The sequence below is a fragment of the Atta colombica genome, unplaced genomic scaffold, assembly GCF_001594045.1.
Source record: "Atta colombica isolate Treedump-2 unplaced genomic scaffold, Acol1.0 scaffold73, whole genome shotgun sequence".
NCBI lineage: Eukaryota > Metazoa > Arthropoda > Insecta > Hymenoptera > Formicidae > Atta > Atta colombica.
In genome coordinates this window covers 148,063-166,802 of record NW_017259565.1, presented here as the reverse complement: position 1 = coordinate 166,802, position 18,740 = coordinate 148,063, and the positions used below count along the sequence as shown (strand labels likewise).

The 18,740-nt window shown below is 31.2% G+C and overlaps 3 protein-coding genes across 5 annotated transcripts in view; 1 reads left to right on the top strand and 2 right to left on the bottom strand.

Moving 5' to 3' along the window:
* The window catches only part of LOC108692506 (6-phosphogluconolactonase), a 17,975-nt gene extending 12,078 nt beyond the window's left edge, over positions 1 to 5,897 (bottom strand). The window contains exon 1 of the mRNA XM_018200796.1: positions 5,560 to 5,897. Coding sequence (XP_018056285.1) covers positions 5,560 to 5,683 — 124 coding nt within the window. The 5' untranslated portion in view covers positions 5,684 to 5,897. The remainder of the gene's footprint in view (positions 1 to 5,559) is intronic.
* A 3,086-nt stretch (positions 5,898 to 8,983) lies between these two features.
* Positions 8,984 to 13,782, top strand: LOC108692496 (protein max). Of its 2 annotated transcripts, XM_018200773.1 has the most exons (4): positions 8,984 to 9,146; positions 9,212 to 9,271; positions 12,184 to 12,418; positions 13,075 to 13,773. In XM_018200773.1, exons 1-4 carry the CDS (start codon positions 9,108 to 9,110, stop codon positions 13,248 to 13,250), a joined length of 510 nt encoding a protein of 169 aa, XP_018056262.1. In that variant the 5' UTR covers positions 8,984 to 9,107; the 3' UTR covers positions 13,251 to 13,773. The 2 variants fall into 2 exon arrangements, with proteins under 2 accessions (XP_018056262.1, XP_018056263.1); XM_018200774.1 differs by lacking the exon at positions 9,212 to 9,271 and having other exon boundaries at positions 13,075 to 13,782.
* A 546-nt stretch (positions 13,783 to 14,328) lies between these two features.
* LOC108692493 (cytochrome c oxidase subunit 6B2-like) lies at positions 14,329 to 17,779 on the bottom strand. 2 transcript variants are annotated; one of them, XM_018200769.1, is made up of 3 exons: positions 17,576 to 17,777; positions 15,291 to 15,405; positions 14,329 to 14,632 (listed from the first exon to the last, which is right to left on the bottom strand). In XM_018200769.1, exons 2-3 carry the CDS (start codon positions 15,371 to 15,373, stop codon positions 14,464 to 14,466), a joined length of 252 nt encoding a protein of 83 aa, XP_018056258.1. In that variant the 5' UTR covers positions 15,374 to 15,405; positions 17,576 to 17,777; the 3' UTR covers positions 14,329 to 14,463. The 2 variants fall into 2 exon arrangements, with proteins under 2 accessions (XP_018056258.1, XP_018056257.1); XM_018200768.1 differs by lacking the exons at positions 14,329 to 14,632; positions 15,291 to 15,405 and adding an exon at positions 15,415 to 16,672 and having other exon boundaries at positions 17,576 to 17,779.
* Positions 17,780 to 18,740: the final 961 nt, after the last annotated feature.

Sequence of the window (18,740 nt, the reverse complement as noted above, 5' to 3'; positions counted from 1 at the left end):
AGAGAGAGAGAGAGAGAGAGAGAGAGAGAGAGAGAGAGAGAGAGAGAGAATTTGTGCTTCTGAATATTATTAGTTTTGCTAAAATTATTATACATATTTTTCAAAACTAATTTTTTAAATAACTTTTTAATTTTGAATAATCAATGGTAACAATTTTCTCAAGATTACTGAAGCTGATAATCTTGATAACATATATCAAGATTAAAGTCATTGGAGGAGATTTTTCTTATCTTCATTTCTACCTGGACATAAATAGTTAAAAAAATAGATAACTTATACATTTTTCGAGCTTTCCCGGTTGATTACTGTTAGAGTCGCAACAAAGATTTTTATCAAGATTGGAAGAAAAAAAACATTAAAATATTCGGAAATTCAGCTTTATTATAAATAATTACTAAAGTTTATTATATATATAAAGAATAATGAATGAAAAGTTAAAATTAAATAGCTGTATAAGTGAACAAAATTAAATGAACATTATTTTGAAAAAGAAATCTGTCATTTTTATTAACACTATTTTTATTAACTACTAGAAAAAAGAAAATTGGAGAGAAAAATTATAATAGTGGAAAGTTTTTGGATTTGAAGAGAACAAATTTTGAAACATCAAAATTATCAAATTAATTATTTATTTTTTTGATAAATGTTTGTGTCAAATCTTTATCTAAATCTTAATATTATATCAACTTTTGAATAAAAATTTATCATTCCGATAACTACATTTTGTAGCAACTTTACTTTTTGATTAAAAAATGAGTTGTATTAAATAATCAAATGAGTTTTCTTTTATACATTTAAATTTTGGTAATTCTTTTTTTTTATTTTCATTTGATTCTTCATAAAAATGTAGCGCGATAAAGGCATAAGTTTTTTTTATAAACTTGTGACGTATTAATAGAATAAACATATTATTCTTGAATATTAATGATTTCAAATATAATAAAATATATTTAAATATAATATTAGGTGAACAACTTTGCTTCCGCCGTTTTTTTTCGAAATTCGAGGCTTTATTGTAAAAAACTGGTTATACATTTATGATTCAAAGTATTGTCCATCGCTGACCACTACTTTCTCCCATCTTTCGGGTAGCGTACGAATCCCGCGTCGAAAAAACTGGTCATCTTTTGAGGCTATCCACGAATCGATTCAATTTTTTACTTCTTCATAAGACCGGAAGTGCTGGTCAGCCAGGCCGTGTGCCATTGATTGAAACAAGTGATAGAGGGAGCAACGTCTGGAGAATACGGCAGGGGGGGTAGGACTTCCCATTTCAACGTTTCCAAGTATGTTTTGACCACTTTCGCAACATGGGGTCGAGCATTGTCATGCTGCAAAATCACTTTATCGTGTCTCTCGTTGTATTGCGGCCGTTTATCTTTCAATGCTCGGCTCAAACACGGCGCATCAATTGCGTTCGATACCGATCGCCTGTGATTGTTTCAGTTGGTTTTAACAGTTCATAATACACTACGCCGAGCTGGTCCCACCAAATACAGAGCATGACCTTGGACGTCAAAATCACCGTTCTTGAAGCGTTGAAACTCACGACACGTTTTTTCATTAATAACGGCCTCACCATAAGCATTTGAGAGCATTCGATGAGCCTCAGCAGCAGATTTCTTCATATTGAAGCAAAAAATTAAAACCTCCCGCAAATGACGAGAATTTGGCTCGTAAACTGACATTTTCAATCGAGAATAACTTTATGATGCAGACACAAATCGACTAATGTTTCTATGGGGTTATGTTGACAGATGCCCAAGTTTATTGTATGACGTCTATGATCTATTTATTTCGACCACCACTTACCGCTAAAGCCATCTATAGGAAAACGGTGGAAGCAAAGTTGTACACCTAATAAAAAAATATTTTTTGTTATATTTAAAAGACGAGTAGGTATTTATATCTCATACATGAAGCAAAGTGGACAGATTTACATATTTTACTTAAAACTTTGCTATACTTTGAGTTTCTAAATATTTTCAAAAATGCATAAAAATATATTTTTAATTACAAACTAAGACTTCGTAAAGAAAAAAAATTTTTTTGTGCATTTAAATATCTTGTTTTATTGTTTCAAAGATTAAATATATATGTCTTCTATCACTCGCGGGAAAACATCTAATTGTAAGATCATAAATATTTATGATTCTTACTAATAAATATGGCATGTTGCAAAACTTTTCTAGCGATCTATATCCAGGATATCTTTGATCATCCACAGTGAGACACCCTACAATTAAGATTAAAGCTCCTATTCAGAACGCGCTTTTATCGATAAAAACATGCTTTTATTTCTGAGAAATTCTATAATATGCGTAACGTTAAATATAGTATGTTAGCGCGCTAACATCGTTGAAAGCGTGTTCTGAATACGAGTCTACGCGTTTTATTGGATCGGCCTGTACAAAAGCGCGCTTTTATCTCTAAATTACTATAATATAAAGTAGTAGTTGTTCTGTAAGCGCGTTTTAAAATCTGAATACAAGCCATCGAGTAATTAATAAAATAGATCTTTTTAAACCTTACAACTTTTGTCTGAAACATTTCTTTCGAAAATGATTAGTTTTCAGAAACACTGAAGGATCCTGATACTTTTCGAATATCTTGTATATATATATATATGTGTATATATATATTAGACTCGATAGATTCAGGATAAAGTGTTTAGTCTTATAGTATGTCCTGATTGCGGGTGATCAGAGATACCATATTTATTAAGAGTTTAAGAAATTACTTTTCATATTTATTTATTTATTTTCATTATTATTTCCCAGGCAAAATGTATTGAATGATTTTCAAAGCTGATTACATGGTTCAAATAATATTTGATACAAAAAAATAATTTGTTCATAAAAACTAAATTAAAAATGTCATTCAAAATTAGTTATTGTTGTAGTAGGGCATCAGGGCGGTATTACATAGTCCATTAGTGAGGAAAAACCAGGTCGCAAAGATATAAAAATTTTATTTATATGAGTATGATATAAAGTCTCTAATACTTATATGGATGTTAAGTGAATTTTTAAGTATGGTAAGGATTTGTAAATAATATATTGGTATGATAACTATATTATAATATATTCTATTGTTATAAAAAATTTATAGAAATTGAAACTTGTTCTCCATACTCATCACTATCATTATATGGAATAAAAAAAATTTTACATGTCGGGATAGTATGGCTGTTTTTATAATTAAAAGGTATCGACAATTGACATCAAAATTAAGTATATAATAGACAAAAATTTAACTTTGTTTTGCTATAGATTTCTTTTATAGAAAAAATATACACTCGGACCCAGTACGGCGACCTCTTCAGGATTGCCACAGAAAATAAATTTTTAAATTTCCTGACTTTTCCAAGTTTTCCAGATGAAAATGGAAAATTTTTCATGACTAATATATGTACAATGTATAATAAATATAACTAAAATATGTAAATTTTAATTTTTAAATTCAAGAATTGTAGGAAAACTATAGTCTATATTATTAAAAACGCAAAAAAAGCTTAGTAGCATAATAAAAAAATTTTGGATACAAATTCAAACCAATAAAAAATAAATTAGTTTTGAAAAAAAGAATGCATGACGAAAAAAAGGGATCAAATAAAAATACTGAATATAAATTTTAATTATTTTGTTAAATCATTTAAAGTGCGCAAGTTTTGAACGTATTTGACTATAAACGTCAGATATAATATTTTAAAAATTATAACAATTATTTGGAAGGAGCAGTTTAAAGAAATTGTGAGCAAATTTCGAAATTCCAGTTTTTTTTACATTTTCCTGACTTTTCTTGGTTTTCCATGATCAATTTCAATTTCCCTAATTTTTCCCTAGGTTTTCTAGGTCTGTCGATTTTTAAATCGATCTGAATTATAATCGTATAGATCAATTCAAAAATCGGACCGTTAAAAATCAATTCTTAAAAAATCAATTTTGTAACCTTTGATTGCATCAACAACATACTTTAACTTTAGGCGAGGCTTAAAACTCTCAGTTCTCTTTTTAAAGCCGAAAGAGAAGAAGAGATAGAAAGTTTTAAGCCTCGCTTAAAATCAAAATAATGATGCAATCGGGCCTTAACTGATTAAAACCTAATGTTGGTGCCACCATAAGAGCACAACAACCATACATACATATAAAGATCAGCGCACAACCATTTTTACCTTGAAATTCAAGATTCGTATAAAATAAAGCAAAACAAACTCGTCTTTAAGTCTTTAAAGTTTAATGGCTAATTCAATTGAACTAATGTGTACTGGTGTATATTAATAAATAATAAAATCGTGTTGTATATTGATTCAATTTAAGTGTAAAAGTGAAGTGCAAATTGCAAATATTTCGAATTATAAAATACATATTTTACCTCACAGCACAATAAAGCAATGAGTATTTCACAATTTATCCCATTTTTATGTTTATTTATAAACATTTCTATGTTAATTTATATACGACGATTTTAATATGCATCAGTGCGTCCAATCGAATGCGTTATAAATTTAAAAAATATACCCAAGCAAAACAACAAATCACGATAATGTCAGACATTAAAATGAATCGGAAATGATTGAAAAATGACTTTTAGTGATCATTTTGGAGTCATTTTAACATCATAGTGACTTGTTCTGCTTGGGTAATCACACTCGCTTGCTTTCGAAGTCGAATGATCAATTCGATTTTTTCGTGAAAGAATCGATCTGCGAATTTAATCAAGACACGAAAATCAATGCAAAAAACCAGAAATTGAGATTAAAAAGATCGATTCGAATCGCCTATCTCTAATTACAAGCACTTAAAGCGCGACCGCAGCCAGAGTCAAATGATCGAATCATACGATCATACGATCATCACTTTTTTTACACTTACACTTTTTTTCAATTTTTCCAAAATATATAAATTTGTAAGAAATAAGAGTTTCGGCAAAATAATACTTTTTCCAATAAATGGTTACTAAGTATCTTTAAATGTTCTTATAATTCTCTTATTTATCATATCTATAGTTCGTTAAAGTACAAGCTCACTGAAGTACAATTCCCTATATCGAAGACAAGCGAAAATCGGAAGTTTATGAAAAAAAAAGTCTTATTGACGAATTCGTGAACATTTATGAATAAATAACTTCAAGGCTCGTTTTCGAGCGTGACAGCACGAGAATGTGACTTTATGCGAAACTGAAAAATCAAAGAGTCATTCTCGCGTGATTAGTGAAGAACTTATCGAAACTCTATATATATATATATATACAGGGTGAATCAGAATCGTTAAACATTCTTACTCTATGAGAAAATAATTGACTGCATTATAAATCAATTAGATATGAAGTCGATAATTTTCTCATAGGGTAAAAAGTTGGTTCAACGACTCTGATTCACCCTATATATTCCAGCAGACACGGTAGTATCTCGGTACATATATCGAAAACAGACTCGTATAGAACGTCATGAAAATCATAGAGGCAGTAGTAAAATTCATTATCAATGAAATACGAGTAGCAGCAGCGAGCAGCGTGAGACGAAATAAAATAAGTTGTATTAAAAAATTGTGATATCACCTGATACGCCGAAACGAAAGATCCGGTCATCGCGTGAGATCGCATCATCAGCGGCGCGGGCGATGAGGTTAGAAATCCTGGAGAGTAATTGCTCCTCATCGGTGGCCACCACTATCCCCGTCATTGCGTGGATTTCTTCGCGTATGGCAAGATAAGAGCGAGGTTACCCGTATCATGTACTTTTGAACACGACCAAACACGACGACACGATGTGACACACGACAGTCAATGTTAAATAGTCACTGAGTGCTAAAAGTTGTGATCGTCAACTCGGATGACTGAACAAAGTTTTAATGGCTGTGTCACAGTATAAATGCATACAGAATGGACAGCGAACGTCGGCACCTTTGATATAGTGGGTCCCAGGTAACATAAATTGCCGCCATGTTATGGATTGGAAAGGCGTTTATAAATTTGAATTTTTATAAAGCTACAGAATGATTTTTCTAAAAAAAAAACATAATTTGGTCCTGTTGTGAAAATGTTTATAGCGTATATATTTTTAAATAAAATGTTTTATCGTATACAAATATAACAGTTTACACAATATAGTGTCTCCGAAAAAATTTGATTTAATGTTTTAATAAAATCAAAGGAATATCATAATCAGTAGGGACACTCCGTGTCGGCACCTTTGATCTCGCGTCACAGTTATGTGAGCATCTGCCATATTAATGTTTAAAAAATCCAGGATCGAAAGAGGATATAATGCTCCATGTGATAGTCCATTGCTTTGCTCTAAAAAATATAATAAAATTAAAGATGCCGTGTAAACATAGTCAATGTAAAAATATTATTTTTTTTTACAAAATTACATTTGATTATGTTTAAGTTAACCTAATAAATTACTTACTTTTTGTAAATTATAAACTTACCTTACGATATCTTTTTGGGATAACGAAAAAAAACATTGTGAATTTTTACTATTATTACTGCATTGTTTAATACTGCACGTAACATAACTTTTCTTTTTTTTATCTATTTTTTAGAAATATTTACGGTGCAGCTCTTGAATTGTTTTCTTTTGCCACGGATATTTGGTCACAGGAGATCTGTGTAATATGTACGTTCTTGTCATCTTGCATTTCATTGGATCTGGCCCAAAACAAAAGCTGCGCAGCCATACTTGGCGAACACGCATTTTTTCGCTGAGTGTCTCTACTGGTTATACTGTGGTAAAACTTAATTTTATTAACTCTTTGTCCTACTTTTCTCTTACAAATTAAAAAACATTAAGTTTTTGTGAATGACGTACCACAGTTCTCACCCATGATACTCATGTTTGACTGATTTTTTTATCATGAGTTTCACACGATATTGTAAGCGAAAGAGTTAATTATATTTTATGAGAAGGAGATCCAGCTAAGCTAATTTAACCTGCAATTTCTTACTGAAGACAGCCATATTCCTGGTTGAAAATCGACGCATGCGCACTAAAAATTGGAGATCACATAAAAAGTTCAGTGTCCCTATTGTATGTACTTATACTATGGCTGTGTTTTAAAATTCACTGCCAGCACTGAAAATTTATATAGTTTATGCATAGAGCTTATATTACTGGAGAGGGAATATGCACATCGAGCTGTGAGCAAGATTTAAAGGACAGAAGTATCTTTCTATCCTCTTCTATCCTCTTTTCGCACATGCGCAGAAAGAAGAAAATAATGTTTTCGACGGCGAATTTATTCCCATTTGGGTTGGATAATGTTCTACTATTAGGTGACATTATATGTTTCATCAATAGGAGAGCATACAACTCATTAATCCAACTAGGTTGGTGCAAATCCGCTCGGGTTAAATACGCCAAAAGTTACTAAGCAGGACTATACTTCTTCTGTCTATAAAGCTGACTTTTCATACGCAGCACACTACGGTACCAATTCGCAGCTATTGGTTAAAAATTTTATATGAAATGACGCACTTCTGATGCAAAAAACATTTTGCCGCCTCTCATTGAAATTCAACCGAATAACGAGCAGCAAAGAATTCGAAACCGAGAAAGTCTGCAATATTTGCAAAAAATGTGAAAATTGAGTACATTTATGAGTACATACAATGAGCACATTTTTATTAAGATTTAAAGTAATGAGGATATTCTAAATTCTAAATAATTATCTGAAATCATAAATATCCAAATTGTAACTGTACTAACAGTTGCCATATAATCAAGCTTTTTAAGTTTTCCATATTAATTTTCGAACTGAGCAAATAAAAGACATTTAAGATTAAACTTTAATACATATGCTGTTACTTATTTTTTTTTTGTTTCTTATTCGATTTTTTATTTTATATTGCCCGAGATAAAAGTTAACGAATTTCGAAAGAAAGGAATATATGCAAAAACTACAATTATTGATATAACGGTTGTAAAGGAGAAAAAAAAAGGTAAAAAACAAATAGGAAATAAAGAGCACATTACAAAACAGGCTTAACTCTTATCGGTTTTTTATTTTATGTCGCCCGAGATAAAAGTTAATGAACAGAAATACAATTGTCGATAAAATGATTGCAAAGAGGGTAGAAGTAAGAGCCAAAAAGCAAGAAACATAGGAAACAAAGAGCATATTGTAGGATAGAGGCTTTAATATTCGAAACAACAAAGACAAAATGATACTCGAAGGCATTTGGATAGTATTCTAGTAGGACCACCAGTCTCCCCTTTTATTTCGAGTATTACCAGCATTTGTAGTAACCTCATAGCTATAACACAGGAAATGAAGAACTAATATCTAATATAGCTGTCATATATGGAAATCGTTTCCGGCCGACATCTTTATCGCCATATAAACTGCGTTCATTATGGACGCTCATGCGCTTTAAGCGCTTGCAATCATCATTCTATCTTTATCAAGCGCTTTCAGCTTGAAAAAAAATCCGCATAAAAATATACTACTAGTGTTACTATTAGTGCTACTATTAGTGCAGGAATAAATTCGCGTCACTATACTATTCCTTGCATTCAAATCATTTTTATATGTATTACAATAGTGTACTAGACAATGCCATTGCTTGTTCCAGCAGTAGCACTTGTACATTACTGCACTAATAGTGTCGCAACTCATCTTAGTAGTGATACTATAGTAATACTAATGCGAATTTATAATTACACTTCCAGTCACAAGTAGTATCACTACTCATACCAGTAGTGACACTACACTAGCATGATACTAGTAGTATATTTTTATGCAAGAAACGTAGCCAAACATCAAGCAACACGTAACAAATATGGCGATAAAAATACCGATTGGAATGTGCCGGAAAGGACAGCCATATTGAATATTAGTTCCTCATTTCCTACGTCATAGCTATGAGGGCGCTACAAATGCTGACAACGGAAAAACCATGGCAGTTTGGTGACCCTGGTATTCTAGTATTTTCGAACGCAGCCTAGTGACTTTATTGAGTAATCTTGGATACCCTTTTCGACGCCTTATCATTTATGTTGACCATTGCTCAGTGCTCATAAACATTACCGATCATTACTGGAACGATTGTTAAAACGTTGTTATATCTTGATCTGTACAGAAATCTGTACTGTTCCATTGAAGATGAGCGACGATGATCGTGACATTGATATCGAGAGTGATGTAAGTAGCACATAAGGGCGAGTTTATTCTCGCTAGAATTTCTGATTAAACTTCCATCTTTTTAGGATGGCGATGATTCGGATTCAAGACTGAGGCACTCCAACAACACGCAATACTACTCTCAGGTGAGATTCCATGATCTGCCCTGGAATTTTTCGCCACGGCCGACAATTAAATCTCTGTTATTGCACAACGAGAAAGATTTCTTTCACGCGATTTTTTTGCGTCAAATAATTATCAAAATAATGATGTATCTAACCTCATTTCTTTAATGCTGTAGATCTTGTGTTTATCAAGTAGTATTGCTTGTTGTGTTTGCTGATATCTACATATGATCAATATAGTAAAATAAGTATTGTAATCAATGTGTTTTTTCAGCTGTCAATAGGAACAACTATTATAAAACAATAATTGTAATTTCTTACAATATATAGATTGGATTTTTCTATTTAAGATTCAATGTAAAAATATATGATTACAAAAATCTTTCATTGTTACATTGATAGAAAAGTGACCCAATAAAAAATTAGCATTTTTCAGGTAATGAAACAGAATTGAATCTAAAGACTAATATATTTTCATAGAAAAATGATACACATTTCTGGTCTTGAAATATTTTAGAATATTGCTGCAATATTATTGAAATGCTCAATTCTAACTGATGAGAACTCATCTGTTTTTATAGAAAAATATTAATTTAGAGAAAGAATAAAGTATAGTAACTACTTAGGTTGCAGTGTTTGAATTTTAAAAACTCATATAAAGTTGCTTTAGCACTATTTCACTCTACTTCCGCTTGTAATAAACAATAAAGATAGAATGAAGCTTACACTTAATACTCAACGCAACTATAGTTTAAAAAAATACATTATAATCAAAAGTATAACAAGAAATGTATATTCACTATCTTATAATTAAATCCCCCAATAAAATTTAAAGAATATTATTAATATATTGCTAATTTTTTAATATATTGCTTTTCTCTCAATGTTAACGATATCTATAGGGAAGAAAAAAGATACAGAAGTGCAGCAATGAAATATTACATAAAAGTAAAAGAGAGATTATAAATAATAAAATAAAGTATTATGATAATACACTGTAATATTGTACAAATACGAAATGAATACACATAGAAATGAATAACAAGATTAAATTTATAATGTGTAACAGCAATATAAGACATAAAAAGAATGTAAACAGTAAAATTTAAACAGCAACTAATCACAATTGAGAATAGTTGTATATGTAAGACTATCGTTTTAAAATTTTTTGGTTTATTATTTAAATTTTACTATTTATATTGTACACGGGAAGAATCATAACATTATAACTGCTTGTGTCACTTTTTCTCAGGGTTGGATAAGTTAATGTTTTTTTTTAATAAAGTTAAAATTAATATCTTTACAAAATTAATAAAGTTAAAGTTAATAAAGTTAAAGTTAGGTTAAAAGTTGAAAGAATAAAAAATTAATGTAAGTTAAATCAATATTGAATTAACTTAAGTTAAAAAAAAATTAATTTTGAAAAAAATTATTTTTTAGATCATAATGTCCTAGTTTGTCTTAAAATTAAATAATTACAATTAAATAATTACAATATAGATTATTAAGTAAATTAAATTTAAAATTTTTTTATTCATATGTGATAAGTATATAACACATAACGATATAACTATACAAGTTATATAACTTTAAAAAACAGCCAGCATATAAAGAAGATACAAGATCAGTGATTACTTTTTAATAAGTAGTCTTAAGCCATAAGAATTTGATCAATTACAATTGAATGTGAAAAGAATATTTGACTGTAATTGGTCAATTTCTTATGACTTAAGGCTTAAAACACTTATTATAGATTTGGACTAAGGCATAAGATTTATGGCATAAAGCATAACCGCATAGACTAATCAGAAAGCTGTATTAGCATCTTAAGAAATTACTTAAGATGGTCTTAAAATATGAACAGATTATGAATATACGCCCTTAGTCTTATTATATCTTATTTTTCTAAGATATTTAAAAAAGATAAAAAAATTTTTTAATTTAAAAAATAAATTAAAAAGTTAACGTTTAAAAGTAACTTAGTTAAATTAAAATTTAATGCATTTAAAATTAACTAAGTTAAAAATTATTAACTTTTTAACTTTTTTTTTTAACTTTTAATTAGTTATTACCCAATCCTGCTTTTTCTTATTACTGACAAGTTAATGTAATTGAATCTTTTTAATTTTTTTTTTTATATGATTGATTATATTCTGACCAGTGCTTTTTTTCTAAATACTAGTTGCGTTCAGTAGAGAAAGCAGTTTTGCAACTGTTGTAAAATTCTTCAATATGATTGGTTTATATGTTTTTTTTTAGATCTATAAGGAAGCGAAAGTAAGCGCCAATCATATTGAAGAATTTTACAACAGTCACAAAGCTACTTTCTTTGCTGAACACAGCCGGTATCTCTCTTTTTAAACTTTAGTTGTAATTTAAAAAAATCAATTTTTTTTTGTTTGATTGTTCATCACTTTTGATATGGATTTAAAATTTGTTAAAGTACAAAATTTTTTAATCAAATTAATTCAGGATTTTCTAAGAAAAATTACATATAGATTTAAAAAATGGTAATCTTTACAGGAGAATACGCGCACTTAAAATATCTTCTAAACTAATGTTTTTTGCCATCTCTAATATTTTTATATACAGAATTAGAGGAATATTTAAAATATTATATTTAAAAATCACATAATTCCATTTAAAAAAGTGGAGATGCTCATATCTTTTTGGAGTTTCCACCTAGAAAAAAACAATGTGACCAAAATCCTTCCGTCTTCGAAACCATTCCATTTTTATTTGAAACATTGATATTTTGATCATTTTCAAGTATATACTTTTCACTATTAGTATTAATAATCATAATTTGATTCAAACAATTAAGTTTCAGTTTTATCTTTTAAATTGTTATCTTTGGTTTTAAAAAATTTTATTATTTAATATGATAATATAAGATTATATAAGATTATAAGAACTTTGTACATGTATATTAGGCAGAGAAAAGAGCACATCATAATGCTTTGGAGCGCAAACGACGAGACCACATCAAAGACAGTTTTTCCAGTCTCAGAGATTGTGTACCATCCCTGCAGGGAGAAAAAGTTGCAAGCAGAGCGCAAATCCTTAAAAAAGCAGCTGAGTACATTCAATATATGCGGCGTAAAAATACATCTCATCAGCAAGACATCGATGATCTCAAGAGACAAAATAATCTCTTAGAGTCTCAAAGTAATTATCTCTTCTCTTTTATAATCACATATATATTATATACGAGTTGTATTATACAGGATGTAATATAACAAACTCCGGAATTGAGTTTTACACATCAAAACATGAAAAAAAGTTCATATGTTTTACATATGAACTTTGTATAAAAATTTTCTTCGAAACTTAACGCTATTAAAAATAGCGAGGAAATTCTTTTTGTAGTTTTAAGAGTTTGTTAGAGCTTATTATGATAGATAAAATGTTGCTGGTTCTTCTAAAAAGAAACATAAGAAATAATACATCTTTTTTTTTTGATAGAATATTTAAAATTCTTATATTTTTTGATAAATTTTGTTAAATGTAACATTCATAAAAAAAACATCCATTACCATCATTTACATAGTTTAAAGTTCAAACAGAAAAATACTTTGTGATTTAACAATGAATGTGTTGATACAAAATTACTTAAAATAATAAAGCTATCTGACTAAATCATTAAATTTTAAATTATGTTTACATCCTATCAATTACTTTTTTGATTTTTAATGTCTTTTTTTGAGTTTCATTATAATTAATTTAATTTACTATTTCGAAAAACTCAAGTTTTTATATTGTGACTATAAATTAAACAAAAATAGAATATTACTTGTTTCTTCTAATTATTTATTCTTTTAAAGTTCGTTCATTAGAAAAAGCCTCGCTTACTGGCTACACAGAGACCTGTGAGGTAACCAAGTCTGAATCAGTGGGCATAAGTGGATACAACGACACAGAATCCGAGTCCTCCGATAGCGAGAGTGGTCAAGCAATTCGACAACCAAAAAAGCTAAAAGTGGCTAGCCTGCATCATTGACACTCCGTACTTTCTCATTTCCTGATACTTTATTTTCGTATGATGATCCGTTTTAATATCTCCTTTCGAGATATTTGTAAGTGATATAAATTGCGTGTGTATTGTGCGATCATGCGTAGTTAGGTACTTATTTAAGTAAATCATTAGTGATGTTCTATAGCATATTTGTAATATAGTAACATTTTGAAAAGTGAGAAATGTTCAAAAACGTATGGTGAATATTAATATCTTGTAATACTTACGTTTACAACTTAATGTATATAAATACACGTTAAGCAACAATACTGTATTATTAATACAAATTATATCCGTTGGTGAATTTTTGGGATATCACAAATATAGTCTCCATCTTCAATTTCGCGAGCAGTCTGTCTATGAATAATCATAATTATCAACAATATTACGTAGCAATGTTTAGATTTTTGTATCATAATTTCGATATCGCAATTTTTTATTTATGTTTGATACTCTCTCAGGAATCGCTTTCCGAATCGATTGTTGCAATCGATTATCAAATTGTAAATATATTAATATAGTTCAATATCATGTAATTAATATTTGATTATTGTTAATGGCGGCTAACTGATACAGAGTATCAACATATTGATGTGTCATGTCGATATTTTGATATTGTTTAAGATTATGCAATATTTGATTAATAAAGTTTTATTTGTAACTCATGTTGTATTAAAATAATTAACATAAATTTATTTAGGAATGGAAAGCGACATTTAAATTGAAAATTTATGAAAAAGACATTTATACATTTGTAATGAATATTTTATAGATTTATAACATTATATTATACTTTATTCGTGCCGCGAGTTATGGGGTGTATATGTGCTTTTTGTGTGCGTGTACGTGCTGTGCACGCGCGTGCGCACACATCACACGTATATATATAAATAAAGTATCCCAAATAGACAAAATTTTTAAATAATTTACACAATTCACAAATTAAATCATTACAATTGTGATCATTATTAGAAGAAAAAAAAATGTCATTAGAAAGTTTTATACATAAATCTATCTGCTGAAATATAACAAAAAATCTTAACATAACAAGAAAAATAAGAGATTAAAGTGTCATTAGGATTTATTTAAATTAACTTAGTTTACAAACAGGAAATGACACGATCCTAAAATCTTGTTCGACTATTTGAAAAGTTCACTAAGATGAAAAGTTGATGCGATTTATTAATCGCTGGAAATTCTAGATGCGACCAGCAAATGTGCCTGTTTCAACCTGTTCATTCCACTTCTCTACCCAGGCGTTCGGACACATTGAAGTAAAAGCTCTTTTGAAGTATTGACAAGCATCATAATTTTCGTTGTGCTTCTTCTTGCATCGATGGAAGTCTACGTAGTTCTGGTAGCAATATCTACAGAATATCAGATTCAATTAAAAATATTCGTCTTTTTTTTTCTAAATATGATATACTTCTATCATGCTTTTAAGACAAAATAACTTTTTTTTCTTTTACTATTTTATAAACAATTTATAACATATGTGTATATATACATATACACATCTAGCGCTTACTCTATAAAAGAATTTAGATAGTTACAAATTTTATTAACATTTAATAAATCAACTTGAATTGTGACAAGAATTTTTCTTTTATATTTAATTTTATAATTTTAATACGATGAAATATTAGTAATGTACATTATAATTACAAGACAATAAAACATAAAATGTCATACTATTGTGGTTTAAATATAATACATTTATATATTTTTATTAGAATTGATTCACAATTGTTGGTACCATAACTATTTTCGAAACTTGGATAATTAAATAATATGACATTTCGTGCATTATTTTGTAGAATGTTTGATGGATGAGCCATTTTGTTGATAATGAATGCAATAACAAAAGAAATTGATAAGCATAACAATTATAACCTTTCCTGTAAAAAAAATTAAGGGTTCTTTAAAAATTCTTTAAAAATTCTTTAAAAATTGATCATGCTAGGATAATTTTCAGATAATGAAGATAGCATACATATTGATTATAAAAGATTATTTGATCTTTACCTGGTTTGATTCTGATTAGGGAACCTAGGATCGTAGGGTACAGAGTGCCACTTTGTCTCATCTAAGTCCGAAAGCTTGATCATGATTGCGACAGTACAAGACACTGCTTGACAAGCTATAAATTATTTAATCTCTAAATTTCAGCATGAATTCGTGTCACATTTCATCTCTCTCTCTCCCTCCACCTCTCCTTTAAGCCCCTTTATTTTGCCCATAAATGTAAATTTATCATTTCTCTCTCGCTCTTGTCCATTCGTCTCTCAAAGCACACACATACACGACACTGTATCACAAATGAGTCCGTTTCTCACGGCACTTGTTCTCTTCTCTATTCTCTTTCGTTCAGATCGTTGAAAAAGAAATCTTATCTTAAATGAACATAAAAGCTCATAACGAAACAAAATGAACGAAAGGTGCATTTGAGAAGTATCTGTTATTTTAAGAATTAACTATCAACTATAAGTGTCTTAGAAGAAAAGTAATGAGCCAACGTATGTAAAGACGAATTGTCGAAGCTATTTAACCAACGGTCGCGTGTTATCCTCCTCCTGGCAGCAAACCTCCCGATACTTCTTTACTTCTGCCATATATAGGGACCACGCGTCCTTCGGCTGTTCTGCTATCTGTTCTGTCTTTGGTTTCGCTACCACACCAGTCTTTAAGATCCTACCACCCCTCCTCTTGCCCACCATCAATGGTGGCGGTACTACAGGCTTTTCCTCCAAGACCGAAGTAGTAGGTTTTTGCATGGTAGGTTGCATCTGTTCCTGCATCTTCTTGAACATCTCCATAAAACTACCGTCATTTTTGAAGGCATTCGGTTGTGGGACAACAGCGGCTGTTTGATGTATCGCCATCTCTCCATGTTCTTCCAAAGCGTCAGATTCATAGGAGGTTCCCCTGGCATGATGCCTGCGACTCTCCCTGTACCTGTGCCTGTCTCTATCTCTGCTGCGATTACGACTGCGACTTCGTTTCTTGTCTCTCGAGCGAGACCTACCACGCGACCTCGAACGCGATCTGTCTCTTCTGGAGTACTTGCGTGATCTTTCTCTGTCGCGATCCCGGTCTCTGTCGTTGGACCTGGACCGTCTATGGGAGCGTGCCGGGGACGATCGGGATCCGCTACGACGGCGCTTACGTCGCTCCTGGAGCGGTGAGTCGTTCCGTGAGGATCTACTGCTTCGATGGTAGTCCGTGGCAGGCGAAGGCGAACGTCGTGTACCTGCGACTCTGCTCTTGTGGCTGTCATGTGTCGTGGTATAACCTGTGCTATACATGGGAGGCGAGGGCGGAGTGGGTGGCGATTCGGTATTCGATCTGGCGCTGCGTTCGTACCGCTTTGAGTCCATCATGCTGGCGGGTCGAACCAAAGGATGGACCTATAAGGATAGAAACTGCCTTCCATGAGTATATGGCTTGTTCTGGATCCTCCCGCCTTCATATGACTTGGGCGTTTTTCTTTTTTTTTTAGTGTGCATTTGCGAGACAGATGGACTTATATAGAGCAAGAGAGCATATAATGTAGACACAACAAATGATAATTGATGACGAGTCAGAGGATACTTTGTATCAAATCGAAGGCATTGCCTGCGATCATCAAGCTGTGATTTAACGGATGAAGTATCAGCATGGTAATCGCACTGCTATTTTTGCAGTAGCTGTATTCAGTAGAGAAAGTAGCTTTGCAACTTTATAAAATTCTTAGATTGTCCTTTGCTGGATCTAAATGTAAAAACCAATCATATTGAAGAATTTTACAAGTTGCAAAGTTGCTTTCTCTACTGAACACAGTCAGCGTTTTGAGGAGACAAGAGAAAAGTGTCTCAAGAACTGATTGTAAAGCAATTTTGCTTTAAACATATTTGTCCTTTTTGCAGTATATTTGGAAATACAAAACACATGAGAGAGAGAGAGAGAGAGAGAGAGAGAAGGATAAAAAAAATAATCCTAAATTTAAGTCCGATTTTAATCAAATCTTACATATTGCCAGCTAATTCTGGAAAATCTTCAACCTTGAGGAAATTAACAAAAAAAATGGACGGAATGAACATATTGGATTCCACTTGGAAACAATGAGAGTCGTTCCTTTTAGATTAGGATGTCAGGAAAGAGCAGAAAAGAGGGAGAGAAAAAGAATACGAGTCGTCTCTTCGACGATTTTTCTCAAGATCTATAATTAACGGAATGGCGATACCCTCTATTCGCGCGTGTGGACACGGCTGTCCCGTCGAGCGTCTCGCTGGATCACTTTAACTAACACTAATTATCTATATGCGTAATACCTTAATCTGCTGTGAAGTTGAAAAATCGTCCTTTGAGAAACACTGTGCCAGACGACGACGTTGTTACGTCATACACCTCCAAGAGAGTTTCTTCGTCGATCGAACGTGATAAGACGTGCGAGACGAGATACGAGAACAATCCACCTCAAACGTTATGAGATGTAGAAGGATATCTCTCCTAGTCCTTCTTTTTCTTCTGGTTTAATGGCGCTCGCCGATGAAATAAAGATACCTTTTCATGTTGACATTCAACGCTCATTTTCAGTGTCAAAATAGATTGCGTTCAGTGGATTCAACAATTGAGTAAGCGCTCGCTGTTATTGGTGTATCTTCCAGATCTAAAATGCTGATTGGATGATCTAAAAGAATATACCAATAAACAGTTTATGCAACTGTAAAGTCCGTTGAACGCAGCTATTGATTACATGATCAAAATTGATATTTATCAATTTCTATCATGTGACTTAAGGCCGCAGCACAAACTCTTGCATAACGCATAACGCATAGTGCATAAATGAATTAACCAAATCAGAATCTTTCCTTTCCTCTCATTCCATGGAAAAGAAGAATTTCGATTGATTGATTCTGTTATGCACTATGCATTATGCGTTATGCAAGAGTTTGTGTTGCGGCTATTATTTTAACGCCGAAAATGAGCATTGAGTATCAGCTGAAAAGACACCTTAAAGATGTCATTTCATCATCGCTAATAGCATTTGTCTTGACAGAGCTGGTGGGCACTCATTGCACTTTAAAGCCATTGTACACAAATCGACGTAAAGATATACGTTTAATAAGAATATAGAAACAAATTAAACCGCGAAATCTTCAATGCATTTTATTATAGTATTTGATAAAATATACATTGGATGTTTTATTAATTGAGATATTTCACTTTTAGAGAATCGATTTTGTATCTTGAAACGAGATAAAAATTATAAAAGTAAACGAATTTACTAGAATACTGATAATTTCATTGGTCAACACCCAATAAATTTGCTCACTTGTAATTTTCACCTTTGAAAATATAGACTCGTCCCCCAGATTTATAATGTTTTCTGTTGAGATACTCTGTGTATCTCTGAGTGTAACCTTGTACTACACCAGTTGTATGTAAGCTGCATCAGTGCTGCACTACAAAAGTGTACATACACCATGGTTTACT